The sequence below is a fragment of the Protobothrops mucrosquamatus genome, unplaced genomic scaffold (genome assembly GCF_001527695.2).
Source record: "Protobothrops mucrosquamatus isolate PMUCROS unplaced genomic scaffold, P.Mucros_1.0 scaffold193, whole genome shotgun sequence".
NCBI classification, from domain to species: domain Eukaryota; kingdom Metazoa; phylum Chordata; class Lepidosauria; order Squamata; family Viperidae; genus Protobothrops; species Protobothrops mucrosquamatus.
Genome location: NW_015386549.1, coordinates 233632 through 258517, shown reverse-complemented (window position 1 = coordinate 258517; position 24886 = coordinate 233632). Strand labels below are relative to the sequence as shown.

At 37.4% G+C, this 24886-nt stretch overlaps 1 protein-coding gene across 1 annotated transcript in view; it reads right to left on the bottom strand.

Moving 5' to 3' along the window:
• Positions 1 to 23504, bottom strand: part of CUNH8orf74 (chromosome unknown C8orf74 homolog) — a 30635-nt gene extending 7131 nt beyond the window's left edge. The window contains exons 1-2 of the mRNA XM_015813765.1: positions 23457 to 23504; positions 20087 to 20279 (exon numbers count right to left, since the gene is read on the bottom strand). Coding sequence (XP_015669251.1) covers positions 20087 to 20279; positions 23457 to 23504 — 241 coding nt within the window. The remainder of the gene's footprint in view (positions 1 to 20086; positions 20280 to 23456) is intronic.
• Positions 23505 to 24886: the final 1382 nt, after the last annotated feature.

Here is a 24886-nt window from a genome sequence, read left to right as displayed (position 1 = left end):
ACAATTTTCTCTACTGCTCAGGCCCAATCTTTCTTTTGCCAGCTTCTCCTGCACTCCTAAAATTTGGTCCCATTCTATTCACTATATGGAAAGATATTTGATTAACCAATGAATCCAGAGCCCTTTAAAATAATAAAACGTAATGACGGGCTCTATTTAAAAATTGATTTAAATTCATGTAGTTTGTATATCTGAATAACCCGACAACTTACCAAATTATTGTATTACATCCAAAAAATAGAACACTGACCCTTATCAATACAACATGAAGTATTACTAGCATATAATAACAAATTGGTGTTCCATTTCATCTAAAGCAATATTCCAAAATTTAACAAAACAGATTGAATTCTGCATGAAAAAATAGACATCCTTGACAATAACTGATGAATCAGAAAACCAGATTTTAATCCAAAACAAGTTAGAAACCTTGCTTTATAGGAAAAAGATTTTGGTTAAACTGAGAGAAGAATCTCGCGATATTTATAAGATAATTTTGCTAATGGATTCAATTAATTGGAAAAAAGAATACATTTTTCCTTGCAACGGGTTTTACAGAATACTAGAATTGGAAGGGACCTTGCAAGTCTTCTAGTCCAACCCCCTGTTCAAGCAGGAGACCCATTCCAGACAAGAGAGACACCAGGGAAATATTCTAACTGTGGGAAATGTTCTTGTTTGGATTTGACAGAGGAATGGACCAGAATTTTGATTTGATTACTTCTAGTATCTATGTGGTAGGATTGATTTATTTGTGTTTGTTTGTTTATAGACAATCTATATGGCTACCCATCTTGAACAAGCAACTGGCCAATTGGGCAATAAATACTGTATATAAAACATGTTATAATACAGTGGTGGCAAACCTATGGCACGGGTGCCAGAGGTGGCACTCAGAGCCCTCTCTGTGGGCACGCGTGCCGTCGCCCCAGTCCTACGCCTTCAGCTGGGTTTTATAAAACCTTTTCACTTTAGACCTCCACCACCGTGTACAAAAAAAAAAGGTTCAATCAATCAGTCAATTTCAACTTCTCGCGGGAAAAAAAAAAGATCTTGCAAAGTTGGAATTGATTGATTGAACTTTTTAGTCCCACCCAGTCTGCTGTTACCACCGCAACCATGCCCACCCAATGGGCCACACCCACCCAATGGGCACACCCACCCGGCACCCGACAATGCGTAAGTGGGTTTTGGGTTGCACTTTGGGCACTCGGTCTCTAAAAGGTTCGCCATCACTGTTATAAGAAATTAATTTTAAACTGTGCAAAATAGAATTACAAATAATCATCAAACTAAAACTCAAGATGCCTCAAAGCAATTTAGATACTAACAGGTAAATCAGATTCCACAAATGTCCAGGCCCTAACACCTGAGAAAAGAGCCAGATTTTCATAGCCTTCTAGACGGCTAGTAGGGTCAGGGCTATTCAAAGGGCAAGGCTGTTCCAAAGGGCAGACATTATTACAGAAAAGACGTGTCTCCTAGAACATGCATAATGTCATCATTTCAGAGAGGTAAGTACCTGGAGGATTCCCATCCTGCTAGACTGAGTAGAATGCATTGAAAGCATTGGATAGCCCTGCTTGCCCTTTACTCCCTCGCCCTGGACTATGCCTTCCTCTCCACAGTCAAAGAGCCCCATCCCAACTGCACTGAGCCCATTAACAGGTGGGATACAGCTGGTGCACACACATACACATAAGCAATCTGAGAGTGTTTTCATAGTATTCTGCACCCATAAGCTTGGGATATCTGCCAACTTCTTACTCCACACTCAAACATCCTCCCCCGCACACCATCGCCAGGTGCTGAATGCTATGCTTAAAAATTAAGTAAAGGCCACAGATTAACCACTCCTATATTAGACAAAGATTTTTTCTCTCATTCAAATCTCCTGAAACAATTTTGAGTTGCAGGTGCACCTGATTGAACTTTTTGCATGTAAAGTTATGGACACAAGCTTTCTACACAATACATTGTGGTATCCTGAGATGCACTTCAGCATTGCTTGTGACAGGAAATGTAGGCCAAACCTGGAAAGGAGCCCCTGAGTCAGATATAATCAGATTAGTGTACAGAGAAAAATAAAGTGATATAATGAAGCACCACTTCATCTGCATGTATAAGGTATTGCCTTGAATGTTTCAAAGAAAATATATTGCAAACTATAAGCTAGAAAATGAAGGAGAAAGGTTCTAATACTTATGTGCTGCTTTCCTATTTACAGAGAAAATTTAAATTGGGAAGAATTCAACATTTTGAACTCCTTTATCTAGAGTGTACATTTGTACATTCTGTTTCTTATTCCATTCATTCTCATCTATTAACAGGCACATGTCACATCTCTCTGGAATAAAGTCAGTTCTTTTGAGCTACAAGATCAATGCACAAGGCCTGCATTCAAGATACAAACCATCAGACAAGTTTTGGGCACTGCAACAGTGCCTATTTAAATGGGAGAGCACTCTTTTCTATTTACCTTGCCTTTCCCTGATTCTAGATTGGTTGCTTACAGCTTCAGGGAGCTGTCCATGCCACAGCAGCTGGTAGCTTTGCTGGGCTCTTTTCTGCCCAGGGGGGAAAAAAGTATGGGGTTAGATGACAATACCTTGGACCCCAATGCAAAGGGCCTGCATTGCAACAGCTCAACTGACCAATAGGTCCCCTAACCAAACAGCTGCCAGTATGGTCACCCGTTTGGTTTGTTATTTATATGTCCATCTTAATTATTAAGACATCAATTGTTTCATTTATATATCCTGTGCATTATCTTTTTCCATATCATTCTTGTGGTCTGACACTTTTAAAACCAAATCAGGCTTAGTCTTGACCAGTAAAACTTGTTCTTCTTCCATATAATCTTTTAAACATAGGCTAGCTATAATAGATTTTCTCCCTGGCAATCTATCCCTAATTAGTTCTTTCAAGTCTCCCAACGGAGCACTTACCATCACTGTAACTGAGTCCATCCACTTTGTTGCTAGCTATCCTCCTCTTTCCTTTCACCTTTTCTAGCACTAGAGTCTTTTTCCAAAAGTTGTGCCTTCACATAATGTGTCTGAAGTAGAATAATTTGAGCCGAGACATTTGTACCTCTGAGTTGTTCAATGATCCATGGGTTCGTTTTCTTGACTGTCCATGGTATTCTCAGAAGTCATTTCCAACACCAATGTTTAAAGGTGTCAATATTCTTCCTACACTTTCTTTGAAGTCCAAGTACCAGTATTAAGGTAATTTGTTTCTATTATTCTTATATTGTCCAAGGTTAACTTCAAAAGGTGTGGAAAATTTGTTAAACTTTGTTACCTATTACTTTGGATGAAATCAGATGACTAGAGTGACCTAAAACAGGCAATGGATGCAGGACAGGGGACTGGCAAATTTCAAAAGGCAGAGCTTTCTCCTGACTCAATGATGAGCAGAAAGCATTTCAACTCAGCACTTCTTCAAGGTACCCTTCTTCCTGCTTGCCTTGGCTTCAATAGAACAAGGCTTTTTTTATGTAGCCTATGAGGAATTCTCTCACAGGGACAAAGGAATTGACTGACAGAACTGACTCCTGTGTGCTGGATTTCTATTTTACATATAATTTTCCTTTCTGATCAGCCCGTTCACAATTTTCCTCAAATTAATACTTACCAGATGTTTAGGACTTGGGTTGTTGGGAGTCCAAAACATCCGGAGGACAGAGGTAAAAGAGAAAAAATATTTTAACCTACACTGCTCTCTGCTTATCTTTCAAATTGTAAGTTATCACTGAAGCAAAAAAAGGATGGCACCATTGTAGCTCAAAATGATTACTGCCTTTTTTGCCACTTCAGGATTCTATCACCTCATTCTCTCCTTGTGTAGATATAGATCCTCAGCTTTCAGTAGGGCAAAAGGCAAGTAAGGGCAGTGCATCAGTAGAAGGTACTACTTGCAGCACTTGAAGGACACCCAAGTGTGATTTTGCAACACACTCTGTGGCAGGATGATGCCCCTTATTTCACCTCTCCCTTGTACACATTTATTTGCAAGTGTAGTTCTGAGACTCTGCAGATCAATGCAAACAAACAAGCCGTCACATTTCCCATCTTAGAGACAAGATTCTACTAATGGGTGTTTGGCTGGAGCTTAAAATTAAGAAAATAGCTCTTATTATTCCTGCTCCTTAGGCATCGCCCTATCTTGAAATAGGACCATTAAACCTAAGATGAAAAAAAATAATGAAACATGGTATTTTCATGAATGTTCTGGTTAATGGGTGCAGGTAGAGTTGGCTTTAAGCTAAGGCTGAATAGGTACTAGCCTAGGGCACCAAAGCTTAGGAGTGCCAGCACTATGCCTCCTGGAGTAAGCTCCCATTCCTCATGTTCCAATCATATCTTTCCAAACTAGTTTTGATTTGAAAGGAAAGGCTGCTGCGGACTACTACACACAACTGTGTGTAACATCTTATTTGGCCCTAAGCCAATTAAGCCTGTCTTTGGGTGGTGGATCACTACACAGCTGTGCATCAAAACCCCCATCAACGTGTTTTTTAATCCCTGCAAAATGTTGTCTTACATTTGTAAAGTTTTCATGCTTAAGCCAAAATGGATTTTTGTTTGTTTTTTTCCCTTGCCAAGTTCTATTTCTGGAGATTAACTGCTGGCGCATTCTGCCTCTTCAGTCTTCTCATCCATTGTAAATTGTAAAAGCAGGCAGAAAAACAAAAGACCAATGTTTTGGCAATGTTAAGAAAGAATTACTTTTTTTCCTACTGCTTCAGCTTGCCTTGTGACCAGATAAATAAGATCATCATAAAATAGATAAGAGAGTAGGTAGTTAATACATGGACCGCTCATAGCCTCCCAACCCCATTTTATACTCTCAGAACAAAGCAGTAAGGGATGAGGGGGGTTCATTTTATAAGAGGAAAAGATGCCAAATAGGTGCATTAAGACTAGATGAGGCTTTACCTATTTTGCATCAGGAGACAAAACACCAATCCCCAGGGGGATGCAGCACTATATCAACAAATGTATCACATATACTCATATACAGCTTTGTACTTGGGCCATCAGGAGTCCTGCTTGTATGGAAAAACATACTCACACCTGTACTGCCTCAGTAATAAGCAGCTATTGAGGTTTACAAAAAAAAAGCATGCCAATATCACAAGGTACAAATAATTGGTATGATCCTGTCTCTCTCAACTATTTGCTGAATGTGTGGAAGCAGCAGGAGTGTGCTTTCCCTGATAAATGAGGGAGTAAGGAGAATGAGACTGGACCATAGCAGATAATCTAAAACAATTTCTCTTCAGTAAAATTCAAAATATGCATTTTCTTACTACACACAGATTGGAACACAAGAAAAAGAGTCAAATATTGGCATATAAAGGGCCACAGTACTTTACTGGTTTCAAAATAGGTTGCAGTATTAATTAATTTAAATATCTTAAATAAATAACTTACAAAAATACATATTCAATATTTCTGAGATGAGCATTATGTGGCAAATGAATTTTTTTTTACATCAGACAACCCCATCCCTTAACCTGCACTGATTTTGTCAGCTATAACTTAATGGCTAAACAATAAAGGAGCCTGGCCTTCTCAGAGTCATGCTTGTTTCTAGGTGCAGTGAATTGGCTTATTTATTTTTCAGTCTGGACAAACATTCAGTTCAACATCTTCACCAATCCTCTATTCTATACCATGGAGCCAATGTGCACGATTTTTTCTAAATGAAATTATTTTTTAACAAACAAAGACATTTCAACTTCTCCAAATTTTTCTAGAGTCACAACAACAGCTTGGTTGAGGAATGCAAGACCTGTCTAAGAGCTATAGAATACAGATTGCTGGATTAGTTGAGTCCTTGCTTTAACCCAGCTAGACTTCATATTTAAGTTTTCTTCATATGAAGGAATGAATTTGTTTAAATCCACAAAATCAAAATGTGTTCAGAATATCTAAAATCTGTATTAGACAGTCTATATTTTGATCTCTCAAAAATTGATTAAATGGCTTGTGGCTCATAAGCCCTCCAGAGTCACCTTATAGGGGAGATGGGTGGCAGAGAAATTTAATAAAATAAAATAAAATAAAATAAAATATAAAATAAAATAAAATAAAATAAAATAAAATAAAATAAAATAAAATAAAATAAAATAAAATAAAATAATAAAATAAAATAAAATAAAATAAAATAATAAAATAATAATAAAATAAAATAAACAAATAAATAAAGTGGATTGAGTTCAGCACACTGTCCATCAATTAATTTCTGGTCGCAGCAAGGGGTCTTGGAGCCTCCTTCCCCTCCATTGCCCAAACAATTAAAAAAAACTAGCTTCTCATGGGAACACTGTAGCTGTACCAATTTGCATCTATAAAGCTGTCACTCTAGCAATTGCCCAGAATTATTTAATGGTGCAAATATCAAAGTATTGGGCCTGCTTGTGTGTAGGTGTGTGCATGCGTGTATGCAGAGAGGTGGGGCAGATAAGAGAGGAACACTGTGAAATGCAATGTGGCAATGGCAGGCTCTAACTTCTCCACCTAGACACCATCACAGTAATATAGGGATAACCTATCATTGATAGCAGGCTAATCTGTTTCATCAGATTCCTGTGTGGGTGGATTCTTATCACGTTATTTGGAGTTTAAATGAATTGGAACACAAGAAGAATCTCACACGGTGGCCTTCCCCAGACTCCCGCCATCCTCCTACCAGTAGCTAGTATGGCTAGGCGTATAACAGTGTCAACACACTTGCAAGACATCAATTTGAAGGAGGCTGATAGAAATTTCCCCCAAACAGGAGTTCAGTTGTACTTTGGACATCAAGGTCCAAAAATCGGAGATGACAGTCTTCAGTGATATGATTCACCACAAGACACAGCTGAGAAGCCTCTGAAGTCCATCACTTCTTAAAACCTGGGCTGAGTAAACATATGCCACACCTTGATGGTGCGAACTGAAGAAGGTATTATCTCATAAGCAAACAAGGGTGGCTTGATTAGCTGTAATTTGCTTCTTGGCAGCAACATGGGCAAAACCAATGGAAGTGAGGAGGGGGGAGAAGATACAAGCAATACAAAATCCTCTTAGGATTTGGAGGTTAGGGAAAATTTGTATGTTTATCAGAAGGTACAGTACACAGCCTAAGGCAACTTGGAAAAAAATGCATGCATCTGCATGTTAAATGCCAAGCTATTAATGGGACTGAATAAATAGATATCAAAACTGAACCAGAAATGGGATAGGGGTTAGCAATTCAAATATCTTGTAGGAACTAGTCTGAAAAAATAGTGGGAAAGAACAGATTTAGCTGAACTAACTTTCCTCTGGCATCCCTCACCAATGATAAAAGCTGAGGGAGATATGTGAAACAAATAGTAGAGCAACTAGGAAGATAACTTCTTCAAAACCCTAACCTGGTTGTTTTAGGGGGGGGGTCTTAATTTAGATTCTGATTGGAAACTGTTTCCAATACCTTTAAATTATATTCAGTTTTACTTAATCAGTGTTTATCTATGGAGTTTCTCAGTTATCAAGGTCATGGGTTGGTTGTTGTTTTTTTTAAAAAAAAGCACCTTTGGGATATTAATCAGTGTTACTCACTCTTAGCAATTTTAACTAATGTGTGGACTTCAATTTCCAGAATTCCCCAGCCAGAAGAATTCTGGGAGTTGGTCCACACATCATAAAGTTGTTACCAAATACAACAAAGTAAGATGGGCGGCTAATACATTTTATAAATAAATAAAGTTGTATAGGTTGAGAACCACTGACTTACTATAAATCAAACAATGGAGAAAGAGAGTCTTCCACAGAGCACCAGTCACATTTATTTTTTAGACCGTTACTGGCCAGATTTAGATTTAGATTTTAGATTTTATTAAATTTATACCCCGCCCTTCTCCCGGAGGACTCAGGGCGGCTTACAGCCAGTTTAAAACAATGATACAATACAAAATTTAAAAAGATTAAAAATAACTATTTAAATTTGGCCGCTTCTACTAAAAATTTAATTTAAAACCCCTTTAAAATACCCCTAGGCCAGTCCTGCNACGGCACCCTGAGGAGGCCCTCTCTGTGGGAGCGTATCGGCCGGTGGGAGGCAATCTGTGGCAGAAGGCGGTCTCGGAGGTAACCAGGTCCAATGCCATGGTGCGCTTTGAAGATGATAATCAACACCTTGAAGCGCACCCGGAAGGCCACAGGCAGCCAGTGCAGCTCGCGCAGCAGCGGCGTTACATGGGAGCGATATGTGGTGATCTTCTCTTTTATATGCATGTTATTGATATCCCCAGGAACTGACTCAAACAATATGTTACATTAACTAGTTGACATGGCAACTCCCTTTCTATTTTTATTTTTTGTTCAAAGAACGACTTCTACATCAACGATATTTTCATCTTCTCTCTCATTCTCGGAAGCAATTTCAGAAAACCTTGCAATGATTCCCATGTTGCCTTTCTATGAACTCAGGCTAAGATAACCTGTGTCTTCTCCTGACCTATCACTAATCAATACAATGTGCTTATCCCCATTCTTTTTTCATCTCACAGTTGCTTTGGGAATGAATAGCCAATCAAAAATCTGCTTACCCAAAGTCACATGGAGCTCAAGTGAAGTGCTATGATTTGAGAACCGAATTGGTTCAGCAACCCAAGGATTTTGCTGGCAAAGTCAGGAGCCAATGATTTGAAACAAAAATCTTTTTTCCCAAATTTAACAACCTACTTTCCAACTTTAAAGAATATTTGAAAAATGTGCATTAGATAAAAAAGTACCTTTGAACCGCACTGAGGAGAGAAAGTGTGAATAAAAATACATATTAATATTGGGGAAATGCATGCATTAGGAAGTTATACAAAATGCATAGATTACATATTTTTTTGAACTGAGAAATTGAATAAAATGAATTTTACAGATTTTCCCATTGCTGCCTGTCAGTATTTCCCTTCACCAAGAATGCTGCTGCTTCCAACAAACTGATTACGGGATCCATAGACATAAAATTGGATTTGAACCACTCAGTTAAGAAAAAATGCCTTACTGCATTTATACTCCCCACTCATCCTTTACAATGTTAAATTGAAAAGGAGTCAAAGAATTCCCAAGAGTCAATACTTTTTTTTAGGCCAATCTTTTTTTAATATTTGCAGGCTTTCAGATTTATTAAATCCTTCATCAGGCTATACAGTTACAGTAAAATCAGATTAAAAGAAATGATTATGGTAATTGTGTCTGATGTGACACAATTTGTACTCCAGAGTGGAGTGAGACCCTTTCCTCAACTTACACTTAAGTACAACACAAACATCCCCTGACAACCTCTTGCTTCTGCTCCCCCCTCATGACATTGGCTCATCTGATCTCCAACCCATACCTGGGGAAGCCTTGAGCCGTTCCTACAGGCATTCTCGACTTAGGACCACAATTGATCCCAAAATTTCTATAGCTAAGTGAGATAGTTGTTAAGTGCATTTTGACCCATTTGACCACCTTTCTTCCCTTGCTAAGAGAATCACTGCAGTTGTTTAGTTAACAACACAGTTGTAAATTGAATCTAGCTTCCCCATTGACTTTGCTTGTCAGAAGGTCGCAAAAGGTGATCGCATGATCCTGGGATACTACAACTGTCATAAATATGAACCAAAGTGTGAGAATTTTGATCATGTGACCATGGGGATGCTATAATGGTTGCATTTGTGAAAAATGTTCATAAATCACATTTTTTGAATGGTCACTAAATGAATGGTTGTAAGTTAAGAATTACCTGTACTGTTTTTAAAGTAGTGTTGTTTCCCCTTATCTCTTCTTAGTTTCCGCCATGAATACACTTCTTGAAGAATTCTATTAGTGATGATCACTTGGTATTGCATACAGCCTGGTACCTACTGGCCAATATAGACTTGTATATCTTTTGCCAATTTGGCCCCTGGACACTGATTTGAGGGTTACTTTGCTTTGGGCAGTAGTAGAATCCAATTCTTTTTCAGACTTGGTTGTCTTGCTATGGTCGCCAGGTCTCTGAATTAATTTCTGGCTCAGAGATTTGGCTTTGAATTAGCCCCAAAAGCAACCAAATAATAATGCTGGAAGGAGTGGGACAAGAGGGTGGGCTTCACTGTGAAGTGGAAGAGATGTCTCCTCTGTTGTTTCACACTACAGTGCCCAGTCCTCATATTTCTGTCAGCTGATGTTCAGGCTTCTTTTCTTCTGGTTCAGCTCCTCTCAAGCATGAATTTAGTGCTCTTCTGAAGTAGCTGATATCAACTAATCACTGGATTCTTGTTACGTGAACTCACTGAGATAACAAAGCTCAACAGATTCTATAGACTTTGAGGCTATCTTGGATAGTGTCAGAATGTTACTTTAGCATCAGTACTGCTAAGGATGACATAAGCTATCTCAAGTTGGGGAGAAAATGAAAGCAAGATCTTGGTGACCTAGGGGAAAAAAAATATTGCCTGGAAATGTTTATACAAGGGTGAGTACAAGTGGGGACATAGCCTGTGTCAGGGCTGTGCTATTATAGGTTGTAGGTGGGCGTGATTATAATTCAGTAGTCTGATGTTCAAAAAACCACAAATCCCTGTATATTGAAGGCAAGCATATTGAGGCAAAGCTGGGCTTCAGGTGAGTATGTTTACTATACGTGCTAAATTTCTGTATAGATACTCATTATGGGTATTTGCATAAAGGAGAATTCAGACAAACAGACCTGACCTATTTTTCAAACATATAATATAGATTCAGATTTAACTGTTCAATAGGTAGTCACCTCATTTAATATCTCTTCTTCGCAAAACAAAAGGCCCAGACAAGAAGTCACTAATAAATCTACCTTGTACTAATAAACAGAGTACATTGCTGACAATTCTGATCCCCTACAAGCTACTTAGTCAATGCAACCTTCAAACTGTCCAATTGATTTCCCTTATTAACTGTCTTCTCTAAGTCCACAGATTGGCTGGGGTGGGATAGTTTATGTGTGTGTGTGTGTGTGTGTGTGTGTGTGTCATAGAATATAATTGCTATAAGTAGGAGAGGAGGGAAGAGGAGGGGAGGGGAAGGGGAAGGGAGAGGAGAGGAGAGGAGAGGAGAAGAAGTCAACAAACCTTGAGTCTATGTCCACTATGTTCATGCATAGTTATGATATCATAGGTCTGGCTAGATACAGATCAAGTTGGTACATAACGTGTCCATTGGCTACATTTTAGTAGTTTATAATTTAAAACTGTTGTGGGAGCCCAGCTATTATCACAGTTTGTTATATAAGCAGGATATCACTTTAAACTACAATTGTACATTGTACATTGCAGTGATCACAGCAACTATCTTTTTTTATAAACCTGTGTTTAAAAAGTTGTGTGAGTTGGTACACAAAATCCCTTCACCTTCTGGGGAATGAATAAGCTATCAGTACTGATTATTTTAAAAAGTACTTTTTTTATTTTCAGTTTTTAAAGTAAAATCCTGCTCTTTCCCAGCCACAAGAGGGAGTTGTGACACAGATTTATGCACAAATTAGCTACTAATCCAGGCTGTTGTGAAAATTAAGCAGGAAAAGATCAACAAAGCAGTTGGCCAAACTTAGAAGACATTGTTATTATTATCTGTACACAACAATGTGAAGTCACAGCTGCCAGTTCTTTAGCTGGTGTTACCCTTCATAGGCATCAAGTTCTTCCTAAGAGCCTAGGATGTCATAATGTATCAGCATAGTACAGTATATTGTATGTGCAGATCCAAGCAGTGTGTCCTTTGCAATAGACAGATGGAAATTTTATCAATGCACAGATTTTCTAAGCACCAGCCAAGTTTTTTTCATATTATTGTTATCAGACTGTTGTTTCTAGAAAGATGACTTGATTAATTAGTTACAGTAATATTAATCAATCATCTCCTTAAAGACAAGCAGTTTATTATGGCATAAACTTTTGTAAGCAAATCCTTGAAAGCTGATACATCATAAATGGTTAGGCTTCTAAAGTACTAGTTTCTTGGTTATTATGTCATTATTATTATTCATTTTTCTATTAAAACCCATGCAAAGCTGATTTAAAAAGTTAATATCCAAATAATTAGTCATGCGCATACATACAAACACACTTAGACATGGAAAGAGGGCGGGGGGCACTGCAATGATTTTTTTGCCTTTATTACAAATGTACAATATATGCAATACAAAATACATAGAAAACAGGAGTAATCTCAGAAGATGTTTAAAAACAGGAGCCAGGTTTTAAAGCTGGAAAAAACCCCGCAGTTCAGTACTATGTATCAGCCAGTACATATGATCACATAAAACAAATCATCCAAAGACACCAGTGGCAATATTTTAATGGCTTTAGTTGTCATGCTTTCATTGTTTCAATTTGTCTTTACTTCTTTCACTCTTTATAAAGGCATGGAATGAACCATACTAAACTGTGACAACACAAAAAAAGATCCTTATGTTCTTATCTGCGTACTATTAAAACTCTTGTTGTCATGATCTTTAACTGGGTGGCAATTTTTGAATGAAGGTACCTCAAATGGGCTAATGTATCCAGGACCCATGACTCTCGAGAAATTGAAATTTGGGAAAGTTGTGGCTGTTTCAGACTGCTGTCGTGGTTACATGATCTTCATTTTTGACATGTCATAACAGTTTCCCAGCCAGTCTCATAATTCTTCACTCTATCCTCATCCAGCAGCAAGAAATTGGCTCATTAAGTAGCCATTAATAGAAGCAATATCTTTAAGGTCCATGAAGAAAGGCCTGGATATTTTTATTGCTTTATGAGCCCCTTCTCTGGCACACACACATAAATGTATCTTTATTCCATCTTTGTCCAGGAACTTAAGGCACATACATATTGCTCTATCTTCCTATTTTTTTTTCCACAACTCTGTCAGATAGATTGGGCTGAAAGTCATCAAGTGAGCTTCTGTGGTTGCAGATGGAGTCCAAACAAGAAACATCTCAAATGAGAAAGGTACAAAGGGATTTGGCACAAACTGAAGGGACAACAAAGACACCTTGAACTAAATGACTCACATATACAAGCTAGGTCACCCAATATAAAATGCCACACTAAAAATGTCTACATAGACAAATTTGGTATTTATTTATTTCAAAAATTGACAAGCACAATGTCTCTGCCTCCCAAAATAAGGTCACTGGAAATCAAGATACTATGCAAATTACAAATTTGACCGATAGTAAGTTTGGGCTTGTGTAAGATTGACCCACATGCCAATTGAGATATCATCATGGGATAGGGTGGAGCCAGGATTGCCTAACTATGACCCAGATCACTACATGGCTTCAACCTACTTTGTAAATGGGGGATCCTGTGTCTCTTCTTTAAGATTGCTGCCTTTATAGTGCCAAGGTAGATAGTATTTTTATTTGGTATGTATTTATACTTAATACTGTTCCACCAGGTCAGATAGGGTGAGCATGCTCCCTATCCCTTCCTTTATGTTGCTATCTAGTTAGGCCTAGGCAGCATGTCTCTTCTCTCCTATCCTCAAAGCCTTGAAAAACTGGCTTCTGGCTCTCCCCATAAGCATTGTGTCAGGGCATGGTTGGACTCCAGTAAAGCTGTTTGTTGCTTTTGGGGAGAAGAGTACTGAGAGTTTGGAAACTAACATATTTTTTTTGCTGGTAATATTTATTTATTTACTTACTTACTTATTGCTGTTTTTAAGCTATCCAGAATTACAGTGCTTAATGGGTACACTATATTACCCTAATTGAATAAAAAGACCCTATATGTTTTTAAAATAGATACGCTAAATAAATAACAGTAAAAATCACAACATAGTATACAACTGCATTACTATAATTTAAACTGATGTCAAAAATCATTCTAACTTCATAAAGATTGTGAATGAAGAAGAATTTTAAAGACCTTTCCAAATCTTGGGAAATGAGCATTCCAAATGTACTTTGAAAACATGAGACAACCATTCTGACATGTAGAAATCCTGATTACAGAATAGAACTAAGCGTACAGGAACATAATTTACAAATGTACAGTTCAAGTAAGTGATCTTTCTGTATGCCCAATTCAGAAAGTTGGCATCAGCAAACGGTAAGTCTTGGCAAGACTTCCAAAGACCCAGCCAATGCAAAGATTGGCAGGCAGAAGAAAGAGAAATAAATTGGGAAAGGTGAAGGGCCACACAAATTGCTCTAGTCTGGATCTCAAAGAAAGGGCAGAGAGCACAGTCAGGAAGGACTGCTAACAAACTAATAGTCCAAACAAGATACAGGAGACAGGAATTAACTACTTGACTGTGTCAGTGATAAGAAATGGTTGAATTCTTTATATACTCAGTAGATAAAAATGGCAAATTTCTTATGGCTTTACAGTGTCTCTCATTAATAAAAAACCCCCAAATTTCACACTGGCAGCAGACATTCTTAAGAAATAAAAGAAATGGGACAAGAAAAAAAGATGATGAAGATGAAATACAATGCTAGAGGCTAATCCAGCAGCACCAGTGACTAATAGGTTTGCCTTAATTACCAGCAAATCACGGCCAACCTGAGACAGTGCCAAATCAGTAGAATGACTCACTAAAAAAATGATTCAAATGGGCCAATGAGATTATTTACTAGCAAATTACAAAAAAAAATGAAAGGGATCAACCTTGCTCAATAATTTTATACAAAAACAAAAGAAAAGACAATGGACAAAAACTAGAACAAACTGAGACACACAGATTTAAAAAAAAGAAAGTGAAATTACATGAATCTCAGAAATTCTGCAAACAAACCCACCCCAACAACCACTGACTTGTCTAGTGAAGAACAGCAGAAAAAAAGAAATAACAAAAAAGAAGTAAATGGCATGTAATATAGGGAACCTCTGAAGCTACTTGGTTACCATTAATTTCATACTTGGAGAAGGCTTAATGAAGAACAATTTAGCAATAAAAGCAATATATAGGTCCTGAATAGAAGTAAATGCCTGGAGCATTTCAATTTTTGACACCAGATGTCTTCCAAAGTCCTAAGATCTAGTAATGGGAATTAAGAGAAATAAAGAGATAGACTGAAACAAAAAGCTGTCTAGAATTTAAATTTTGCTAACAACATCGTTTGGCTTGAAAATAAATGGATAAGAGCTATATGAAAAAAAATCCTTACTACCTGTGTCCTTTTTATATTTCCATTCTAATGTCCAAATGTTTGAATGTCAGCAGTTTAAACATTTCATATGTCCGGAGACAGTCATTGATGGGGGATTCTTTTTAAAACTTTGCAAAGACTAGAGTCAAAAAGCCAACTGCAGTGGCCATTGTCAGGAGTTTCTAAATCAAATGAAGGCCAGTGAGAATAAAAGACAGCCAATACAGTATCACAAGCATCAGAAAATGACTAAGCAACCTAGATAGGTCTAATCAAAACACATTGATAAGTTAAAGAACAAAAAGGCATACCTTGAAAAGAAAAATGTACAATGAAGTGGTCACGTTTGGTTTCTTTGAATGAATCATGAAATGTGGACTAATAAATGTGTAGCCCAAATTAAGAATGTTGTCATGAGAACATATGAGAAGAGTCCCTAATGACCTTAGGTCAAAAGAAATTTGCACTGAAGGAACATCCTTATTAAAGTTAAGTGAAATACATTAATAATAAAACCCCCAAGCAGAAATAATAGAATATCTAGCTCTAGCAAACATAAAATATATGAGGAAAGTTGTTCAACAAATAAATTAAAGTGGAAAATATATAATTGGAATTAAGCCGTGTACTGGGAATTTCATTTCAATAGATAATAATTCAAAGAAATTATTCATAGCTATAGAAAATATAGACAGAAATTTGCAAGTCTGGATAAATAATAAAGCCTGACCACCATTCATCCTGAGTATCTACGAGTATCTTCTAACAGTAATTTACCTTGGGAAAGAGCTACAATAAAAGCAGTATCATCAATGTTTAACCAAATTTCACTGATAGCAGCAAATAAAACAGATTGATCGGTTTCATAATTGGATGAAATCTAAACTTTCCTAATAATTAAGCAGGAATTCTAACAAATAATTTAAAGCAACTTAAATACAGGTAGTCCTCAACTTAAAACCACAAGTGAGCCCAACATTTCTGTTGTTAAGTGAGACATTTGTTAAGTGAGTTTAGCCCCATTTTATGACTTTTCTTGGCACAGTTGTTAAGTGAATCACTGCAGTTGATAAGTTAGTAACCCAGTTGTTAAATGAACCTGGCTTCCCCATTGACTTTGCTTGAGAGAAGATCACAAAAGGTGATCACATGACCTTAGGACACAGTCATAAATATGAACCAGTTGCCAAGCATCTGAATTTTTATTACATGATTATGGGGATGCTGCAAATGTCATAACTGTGAAAAATGGTCATAAGTCACATTTTTCAAGTCAAAGTTACAAGTTGCCATTGTAACTTTGAACAGTCACTAAACGAACTGTCGTAAGTTAAGGACTACTTGTAAATCAAAATAGCTTGCTAGTGATTCTATAAAGTATTCAGCAGAATAGTAGCAAGCAAGACCTGCTTTCTAAATATTTGTGGGGCAGTAACTTATCTAGATGCAGACAAGAAAAGAGTTTCATAGTATTTCCGAAAAAGAATCTGACAAGCATAAAACAAATATAACAAAAAATGCCACTCAGCAACAGCATAGAATAAATAAAATCACCAGTATAATTAAGATAATGAGATTTTAAAAGAAATAATGTGACTAGAGGCTTCAACCCTTCATTGGGGAGACAGATAAATCTTTTTTAAAAATCGTATTTTTAATTTTTTTTAAAAAATATATATATTTTAAAACTAGTCACATAAATAAAGTAAATGAAAATAATGTAATTAATTATTAAATTATTAAAATAAATAAAGTAATGAAAGTCAAGGAACATAATGAAAAATGGGACCCAGATTAAATATAAAGAAAATAATGCTAATGACAACAGATACAGCAATGAGCCTTATGCTTGAAAACAGAAATATCGAATTGGTAGGTAGCTTTTGCTTTTTAGGTTCTACTATCAATAATAAAGGAACTAGCAAAAAAAATACACTGCAGACTAGCACTTAGTAGCATAGCCATGAAATTATTGGAAGCGATATTTAGATGCTGAGTAATTTCTATAGCTATAAGCATTAGAATCATACAGGCAGTAGTTTCTCCTGTGACACTCTGCTGAAGTGACAGTTGGACTTTTGAGGGAAACTGAAAAAAATGAGAAGAGGAAGAGGAAAAGAGGCAGAATTAGAAACAGAAGCCGAAACAGAAGCAAGGTTGATGGACTAATGGCAATAGGTATACACTGAAGGACTTGTGGCACCAAACTGGGAACAAATTAATTCTGGAGAAGGGCTATCTGTGTGATCACTATTAACACTGACCTGACAGTACATAATCAGTCAGTCAGTAAGTCAATCAATCAATCAATTCTGCTTAATATATTTTATATAATATTTATGGTATTGCCTTGCTTCAGGTTTCACCACAATTGCAATAGAAATGAGTAACTATAGGATAATTATCAGTTTTCTGCATGTTAACTGTTCTCAATGGCTCAAAAGCAGAACAAAGTGGCAATCCTTTTTGTCTTTACACTAAGTAAGCATCATGAGCAAACAAAATAGAATCCACAAGCAGTGAGTAGTGTGAGGTCATCTGGATCTCCTCCCTGTTTACAATACTCAAATTGCCCTTAATCACTCTGATGAGCAATTGGGAGCTCAAATGCTGTATGCAGCCAGCTCTAAGAACTTTTGTGCTCTCTTCAGTCCCAGCCTCAACTGTTGTTAATTTTCAAAATACAAATAGTAGGACTTCTGCCATATTCTATTTAGGGATTATTTCTATTGAAACAAACTTTATTGATTGTTATTTTGTTGTTTTAATGTATACTGCCAACAGTCTCAATATGGGGCAAAAGATGATCAATTTCTAAATACGGTTCAATCAATCATGTAACAATCAAAAATGGTATTAAGACCAGTAAGAAGTTATTATAGAATTATTATTATATACACAAAAATTTGAAACATCAGTTTTTAGTATTGGCCTTCATACACATCAAGTTCTTCTCAAGAACCTAGGGTGTTGTAATGTATCAGCTTGTATATGTTCAGAGCCAAGCAGTGTGGCCATTTTTTTCTCCAATAAAAATATTTCATTTTTTAAATCATTCCATTTTGATTTTCAGATCTCAATACTTTGTGATTTTTTTCAATTATTGGTCTTCTACTATCTTCTGGTATTGCCATATCAATTATCCACACTTTTCAGCCACAGTTAAATCTGATGGGTTATGATCCAAGACTTTATCAATTAGTATTTGGAAATCACATGATATTTTAACTTGCTCATTTTGATGACTTTTTCAGTTCTCTGTTTCCATCAGTTTTTCAGTACTGGCACATGATAATTTTTATAGATGTTCCAGTGAATCATTTTGGCAAGTATGTTATATTGTTGTGCATAATTACTGTAGTTTCTTGGTTGTATTAGTTTGAATAGCTTGCTCTTGAGCAACCAAAATCAAGCCTTCCGTTTGTTTATTTAATGTTCCAGTTTCAAGCCATTGTCAGATTTTATCTCTCATCTGTCTCTCTCTCTTTCTATCTCTCCATCTACCTATCTATCTCCTTTATAATTTTTATAAATAACCCAAGGCAAACATACCTAATACTCCTTCCTCCTCCAATTTTTCCCACAACCACCACCCTGTGAGATGGTTGGGCTGGGAGAGAGCGACTGGCCCAAAATAATTTGGCTGGTTTTCATGACTAAGGTGAGACTAGAACACAGTCTCCTGATTTCTAGGCCAGTACTTTAACCACTACACCAAATCCCTCAATCTTTTGTAGAAATTGACTGTAATGGGTTTTCTTGCAAGCATTCTGTTCTTGTTTTTATTACATTATTTCAGTTATTCATATTTTGTTTCCTGCACATTCAGTAAGTTCATATTTTAAGTTACAGCAATGCTTGTCTTAGCTGTCTTTTACTTAATCAGTCAATGCATGATTTTCTTTGATAGTTTGTTTGACTTGAAGTAAGCCTCTGCCTCATTTCTATGGACTAGGTATAATCTATCAATATGCCCTATGGAAATTACATCAAGTCTGGATGAAGATCACTACAAATACATGGGCATTCTTGAAGCTGAACATATTAAGTACACTGAAGTCAAGAAGAAGGTTAGAAAAGAATACATCATGACAGTGAAGATCTCAAAGTGCAAACTCAGTAGAGAAAATACCATCAGGACATTAACACCCAGGCAATTCTAGTCACTGAATACACAGCTGGAATAGTGAACTGGACTCAAGTAGAATTAAAAATCCTGGATCGGAAGATGAGACAAATAATGACAATGAATCATGTATTTCACCCATGCAGAGATGTTGACAAATTCTATTTGCCAAGGATCATAGGAGGGCATGGAATGTTGCAAGTACACTGGACAGTTGAAGAAGGAAAAAGGGTATTGGAGTTAGTACACTATAAAGATTTACTGATTACCAGACAGAACAAAGTGATCTACAAGAAAGACCAAATGAAGCATAGGAAAGAGACATGGCAAGGCAAAGTATTACATGACAAATAAAAAACAACAACTAACAAACAATGCAAATGGCTGCCAATGACTAAGAGCTGGGAAAAAAAAAGACAGGGACTAATTCTGGCTGCACAAGACCAAGCCCTAAGAACAAGTGTGTACAAAGCCAGAACTGAGAAGATAGCAACAATCAGCAAATACCGCTTCTGCAAAGAAGCTGAAGAAACAGTGGACCACTTAGCTGCTGCAAGAAGATCACACAAACTGACTACAAACAACAGCATGACAAGCAGAAATAATGGTAAATTGAAAGAAACAATGGTGAAGTGGAGCATCTGCAAGAAATACTATTTGCCTGCTAGCAAGAACTTCCACATCAGACACTGATATATTCCACAAACAGTCCTTAGCCTATAAAGACTACACATTGTTTGCCTATAAAAGGAGGTGCAAAGGTGACTCAGGTCAGACCAAATGTTTCTTTTACAACTGAACTATTGCAGTGGTACTTTTTTTGTAACAAATGCAATCTTGGCTTACCTTGGGTTTCCTCCAATAGCTCCCCTGTCAATTTTCCCACTTCAGCTACAGCTTGCCAACATAAACCTTTGTTAGCAGCAAACACCAGGCTATAGTAATGGGCATCAAGTTTGATACTCTGACGTACTTCCTGAATTTCATCAAACTCATTCCACCCCAGCAAATCTCTTAGATACAGGCGACCAGGTTTCTGCTGAAAAAAGCACCAAGCAAGAAAAGCTGTTAGTATGTGGCAGTGCTTCATATCATGGAAGAATTAAAAAAATCATAGACCAATGTGCAGGATCAAATTTGCCCAGCGTTCTGTCCCAAAAAGAAGCCAACCAGTTTGCTCTGAGAAGCTTACAAATGCAACAGCTCCTATGTGGCTATTTCCACTCTGATTACTGTCTTACAGCATCTTCCATTTCAATCAGTCCAATATATTAGCAATGAAAACAGCTTTTATATCATCAAACCAATGATGTTATAAAATGTGAAAAATCATTATATGGCTATCATGAGTAATAGCTACTGATGCTGCATTATTCTAACTTATTTTTTTACAGCTATGGTTTGTTTGTGAAGAGACAATATTGTAATAAGGTCCCTCATCCAGCACAAAACTAAGCAGGCTTAAATCTAGTTGAGTTCAGATATTGCATTAAACCAATCATGGTTTGCTAACTAACCCATATAACCTTAGCTCAGGGACTAGAGTTGCCGTTGAAATGTAAGAACATAAATTTCAGGTTTCAAAATGGTATTAGGAAAAGCATTCTTAAAACTCAACTTTCCTGTGATTCTGCAGAGCTTTTTAAAAAACAATAATTTTATTTTTTTAAAAACCCTGGAGAAGTGCTTGTTATTGGTGGCATGAATGGTAGTGATATATGCTTGGGTTCCTTTAGTAAGTGGGTGATGAGTTTTATTAAAATAGCTGTATGGAATCTTGAAGGTGGTTTTGAAATTGAAACGTATTCTGTTCAGGAGCTGATGTTTGATGCAGGGCCAATGTAAGATAATGTACTGTGACAAGACATAGAATAGGAGACTTATAGGTCAGCTTATAGTAAAGAGACAGATCTTTGACTTGAAAAATATCCCATGATGGATGCACTCACTCTGGCACAGCATGAGAAAAGGTCTGTTTGAAAGTCCCCATTTTGAAGATTGGAGTGAAATGGCTGCAGTTATTGCAGCAGGACAACTGGTGACTGTGAAGCACCAAAGCTTCATCAAGAGAAGACGTATGGTAGTGCTGGAATGAAAATGAGGTCTGGTGGAAGAGTGAGTGTTTGCCCCTTATAGTTTGAGCACTGGACTTCTGCATTTACAGTCAAGGTCCTACCTGGTCAGTTTATTTTGGAAGATTATCTATTGGCCAGCTACCAGGTTTGCCTATAGGGCTATCTGTTGGACTACTTGCTGGACTTTATGCTGGTCTGCCTGCTGGGTTATCAGTGCTGACAGGGGAGGGAAGTCAAGCCTAAGCCGATGACTTGTGAGGTGCCAAAGGGTCAATGATCTCATCCCTCCTATTTAATATCTATATAAAGCCAATAGATGAGATCATCCATCAACATAGGGTCAGGTATCATCGGTTGCATATCTCAATTCTACTTCAACCAATTGACACTGTCAAGGCTTTGTCTAAGGGCTGGAGGCCATTGTGGTCTTCAAGAAGAGGAATAGGTTTATATTCAATTTGACGTAATTGAGTGATTTGTAGAAGAATTCAGCCTGAAAAAGATTTAAGAGATGTGGAAGTGCATTCTGAATTGTAGATCCTGCATAAATCAGGAGGAGTGAACTAGATTAACTTTTAAGATTACAATTTCATAGCTATAAAATTCAACAGTAGCGACCTTGCTCACACATTATAATCCACCATAAATATTGCTTTGCAAAACACAATTGCTAGGATCACACAACACAGTATTTAACAAAAATACTATGGATTAATGCAAGTTATAAATAAATAATCAAATTTGAAAATACTGCCAAAATCCTAATTCATTAGTTTGATTCTGCTTAAATTGGACCACTACAGATTATGGACAATAATAATCAGTTTTTAAATATATATAAAATATTCACCATCAAAGTCATAATCAAACTGGAACTGCTTAAAAGCAATTTGTCATTTCCCTCCTAGTGATGTTGTTGCAGTATAATTATATTTTTTATCATTGTGATTTTTGAAAAAAAAAAATCTAAACCAAAGCAAAATACAAATGGAAACTTTAGTAAACAAAACACAGGTTTAAATCTCCGCTTTGCCACTGAATATGTGAACTTACTTTAAGTCAGTCACATTTTTTGTCTCATGCTTTTGCCCAAACATTCTCAAACATTGCCCAAACATGCTTTTGGGCAGTGTTTGAGGCTGCACAAGAATGGGGTGTGCCCTCACACAGCCTCCAGACCGCCTGGAAGGTGCACAAGTGGGCCGTGCTCTTATGTGACTTTTAGAGCCTCCAAAAGACACATAAGAATGGAGATGTGCTTTTGTGTGGTTTTTGGAGGCTACAGAGCATTCTCCAAAACCACTTCAAGAACGAAGGCCTTGTACAACCTGGAGCAGCCTTGGGGCCTTTCAACAGAAAGAAACCACCTGAAGGTAAGTGCTACATGGCAGAGCCTAGGAAGTAGTGGGCCTTGAGGCCCTTGCTCTCTACTTCAGGCCGATCCTCAGTGCTGCCATTGAGTATCACTGCACAGGATAGCCTAGAGGGCGGCGGGGGGGGGGAAGCTAGAGAATTGTTTCACTTTTGTTAGTGTGTGTGTATGGAGGGGGGGGGAGAGAAACCGAGTCAAAAATTTTCTGAATTTCTGACATGCCAAGCCCAAAAGGTTTGTCATCACTGGGTTAGAAAATCAAATGTCAAAACAATCCAAGAATACAGTAATTAATTTCATTGTACTTAAAGAAAAACATCTGCCATCAAGTTCATCCACTCCCTTTCTCATATATAAGCACATAAAATCCAGTGTGAAAAGCCCCTCTCTGGATTTAAAATGTCAGTATCAGAGCACGTTGTAACAGTCAACTGCACAGTCAGAATCTGGCTGAGGCGTCTTAATCAACGCATCTCCTAGTACTTTTAAAATCAAACGACACTGTGCAACAGCATTTTTTTAAAACAATGTTTTCTCGGTCAGAATAAAGTAAAAAAAAAAAACCAGTGAAGAAAAATGAAAAGTTTACAAAGCCTTCAAGATTTCTCCAGGAAGAAGGCAGGAAGGCGTCTGAAGCCTTATTTAAAGGTCCTCCTGGTTTCCATGGGAATGGAACTTGGCAAACTACGATATATTTCACCAAGATTTTCTGGGGCTCTACCCTCCCCTCTACCATGATCACCTTAAACTTTTACCTCTTATTTTTTACCTGCAACTGAAGAACAGCTTTAACACCCTCCGCAGTCAAATTGGCCATCCTTCCTGGATTGGTTGCTAGGAGACACTGGCTTACGATGCAAAACCCTGGAAGAAAAGGTTCTGTTACAAGGACACACTTGCATACTCCCTTCCAGAGCACAGCCCTTATGGCAGCCCAGTCTTAACTTTTGTATCTTATGTTAATCTGCCCATCAAAGGATCCAGTAGAGATAAAAAGCCTACTTTTTCAGTTACACATTTATGAAATACTTAGATACAAATATATGGGAGAGATTTAAAGTTTTAGTGACTTACCTAGTGTCCCATGGGCATGATTTATGTGCCCCTCTGTGATACATATGCCACCAGTCACAACTGATTTGAATGCCTGGGCCAGATTGCACAGGATTTGAGAAACATGCACAGAAGTTGATTTTGTGGCTCTTGTACATAAATGCCACTTCTGTCTTCAACCCTAATATTTCTATTTTGAAGATTAATTGCAGCTATTGAGCATTGTAAGAACACTATTCAATGGCTCTTGTTAACTGTTTTTGCAGGATTTAGACATCATTCCTACTGAATTAAACAGAAAATTCTGAGACATCAAGTGGAAGACTGGGAAGGTCTTATGCCTGTTATTGGAATGGCTGATCTGGTTCGGTAGCACCTGAGAATGTAGAGAAATGAAGACACCTCAGTGCTCTTATACATTAAAAAAAATCCTCTCACTAAATAACAAGCAAAACACAACATCAGATCAGAAAATAATGACGTAATCTAGGGTTTGAGGCCAGAGATTTTATGTTTGTTTTATGTAATGGAATATTCCACAATATTCCAAAATGCAACAATGTGGGCAACTATGGTGCCTACTATTCGGAGTGTGTGATGTCCCTGCTCTGCAGGTCAGATTGGTGGGTACTATGTTTCTGGGTTTAATTCAATGTGCTGGTTGTCACCTTTATAGCTCTTCATGTTTTGGAGCTAGGCACTGGTGGGATTCAAATATATGAACAACCGGTTCTCTGTGTGGATGTCGCTTCTGGAAGTCCATTCTGGGCCTGGGCAACAAAAAATTAGCTACTGGTTCTGCCGAAATGGTGCAAACCAGCTGAATCCCACCACTGGAGCTAGGTCACTTGCAGCACTGCCTCTCCTCGGTTGTATTTACCTGTCCTGAGCCAAGAGGAAAGGAATGCTCTGGGTCCTGCCCATTAGGGAGTATCATCTGGTGGGACCCAGAAGGAGAGCCATTTCTACTGAGACATTCACACTCTGGAATATCATTCCCCTAGAGTTTAGACTTGCCCCAATCCTGCTGTCTTTCTGCAAAGCTTTGGAGACTTGGTTTTGTTTTGTTTTTTAACTCCAAGCCTAGGGCTCTGGGCATGTAATTCCAATCACAGCACTGGAAAATCTTTTGTGACTACTTTGTAA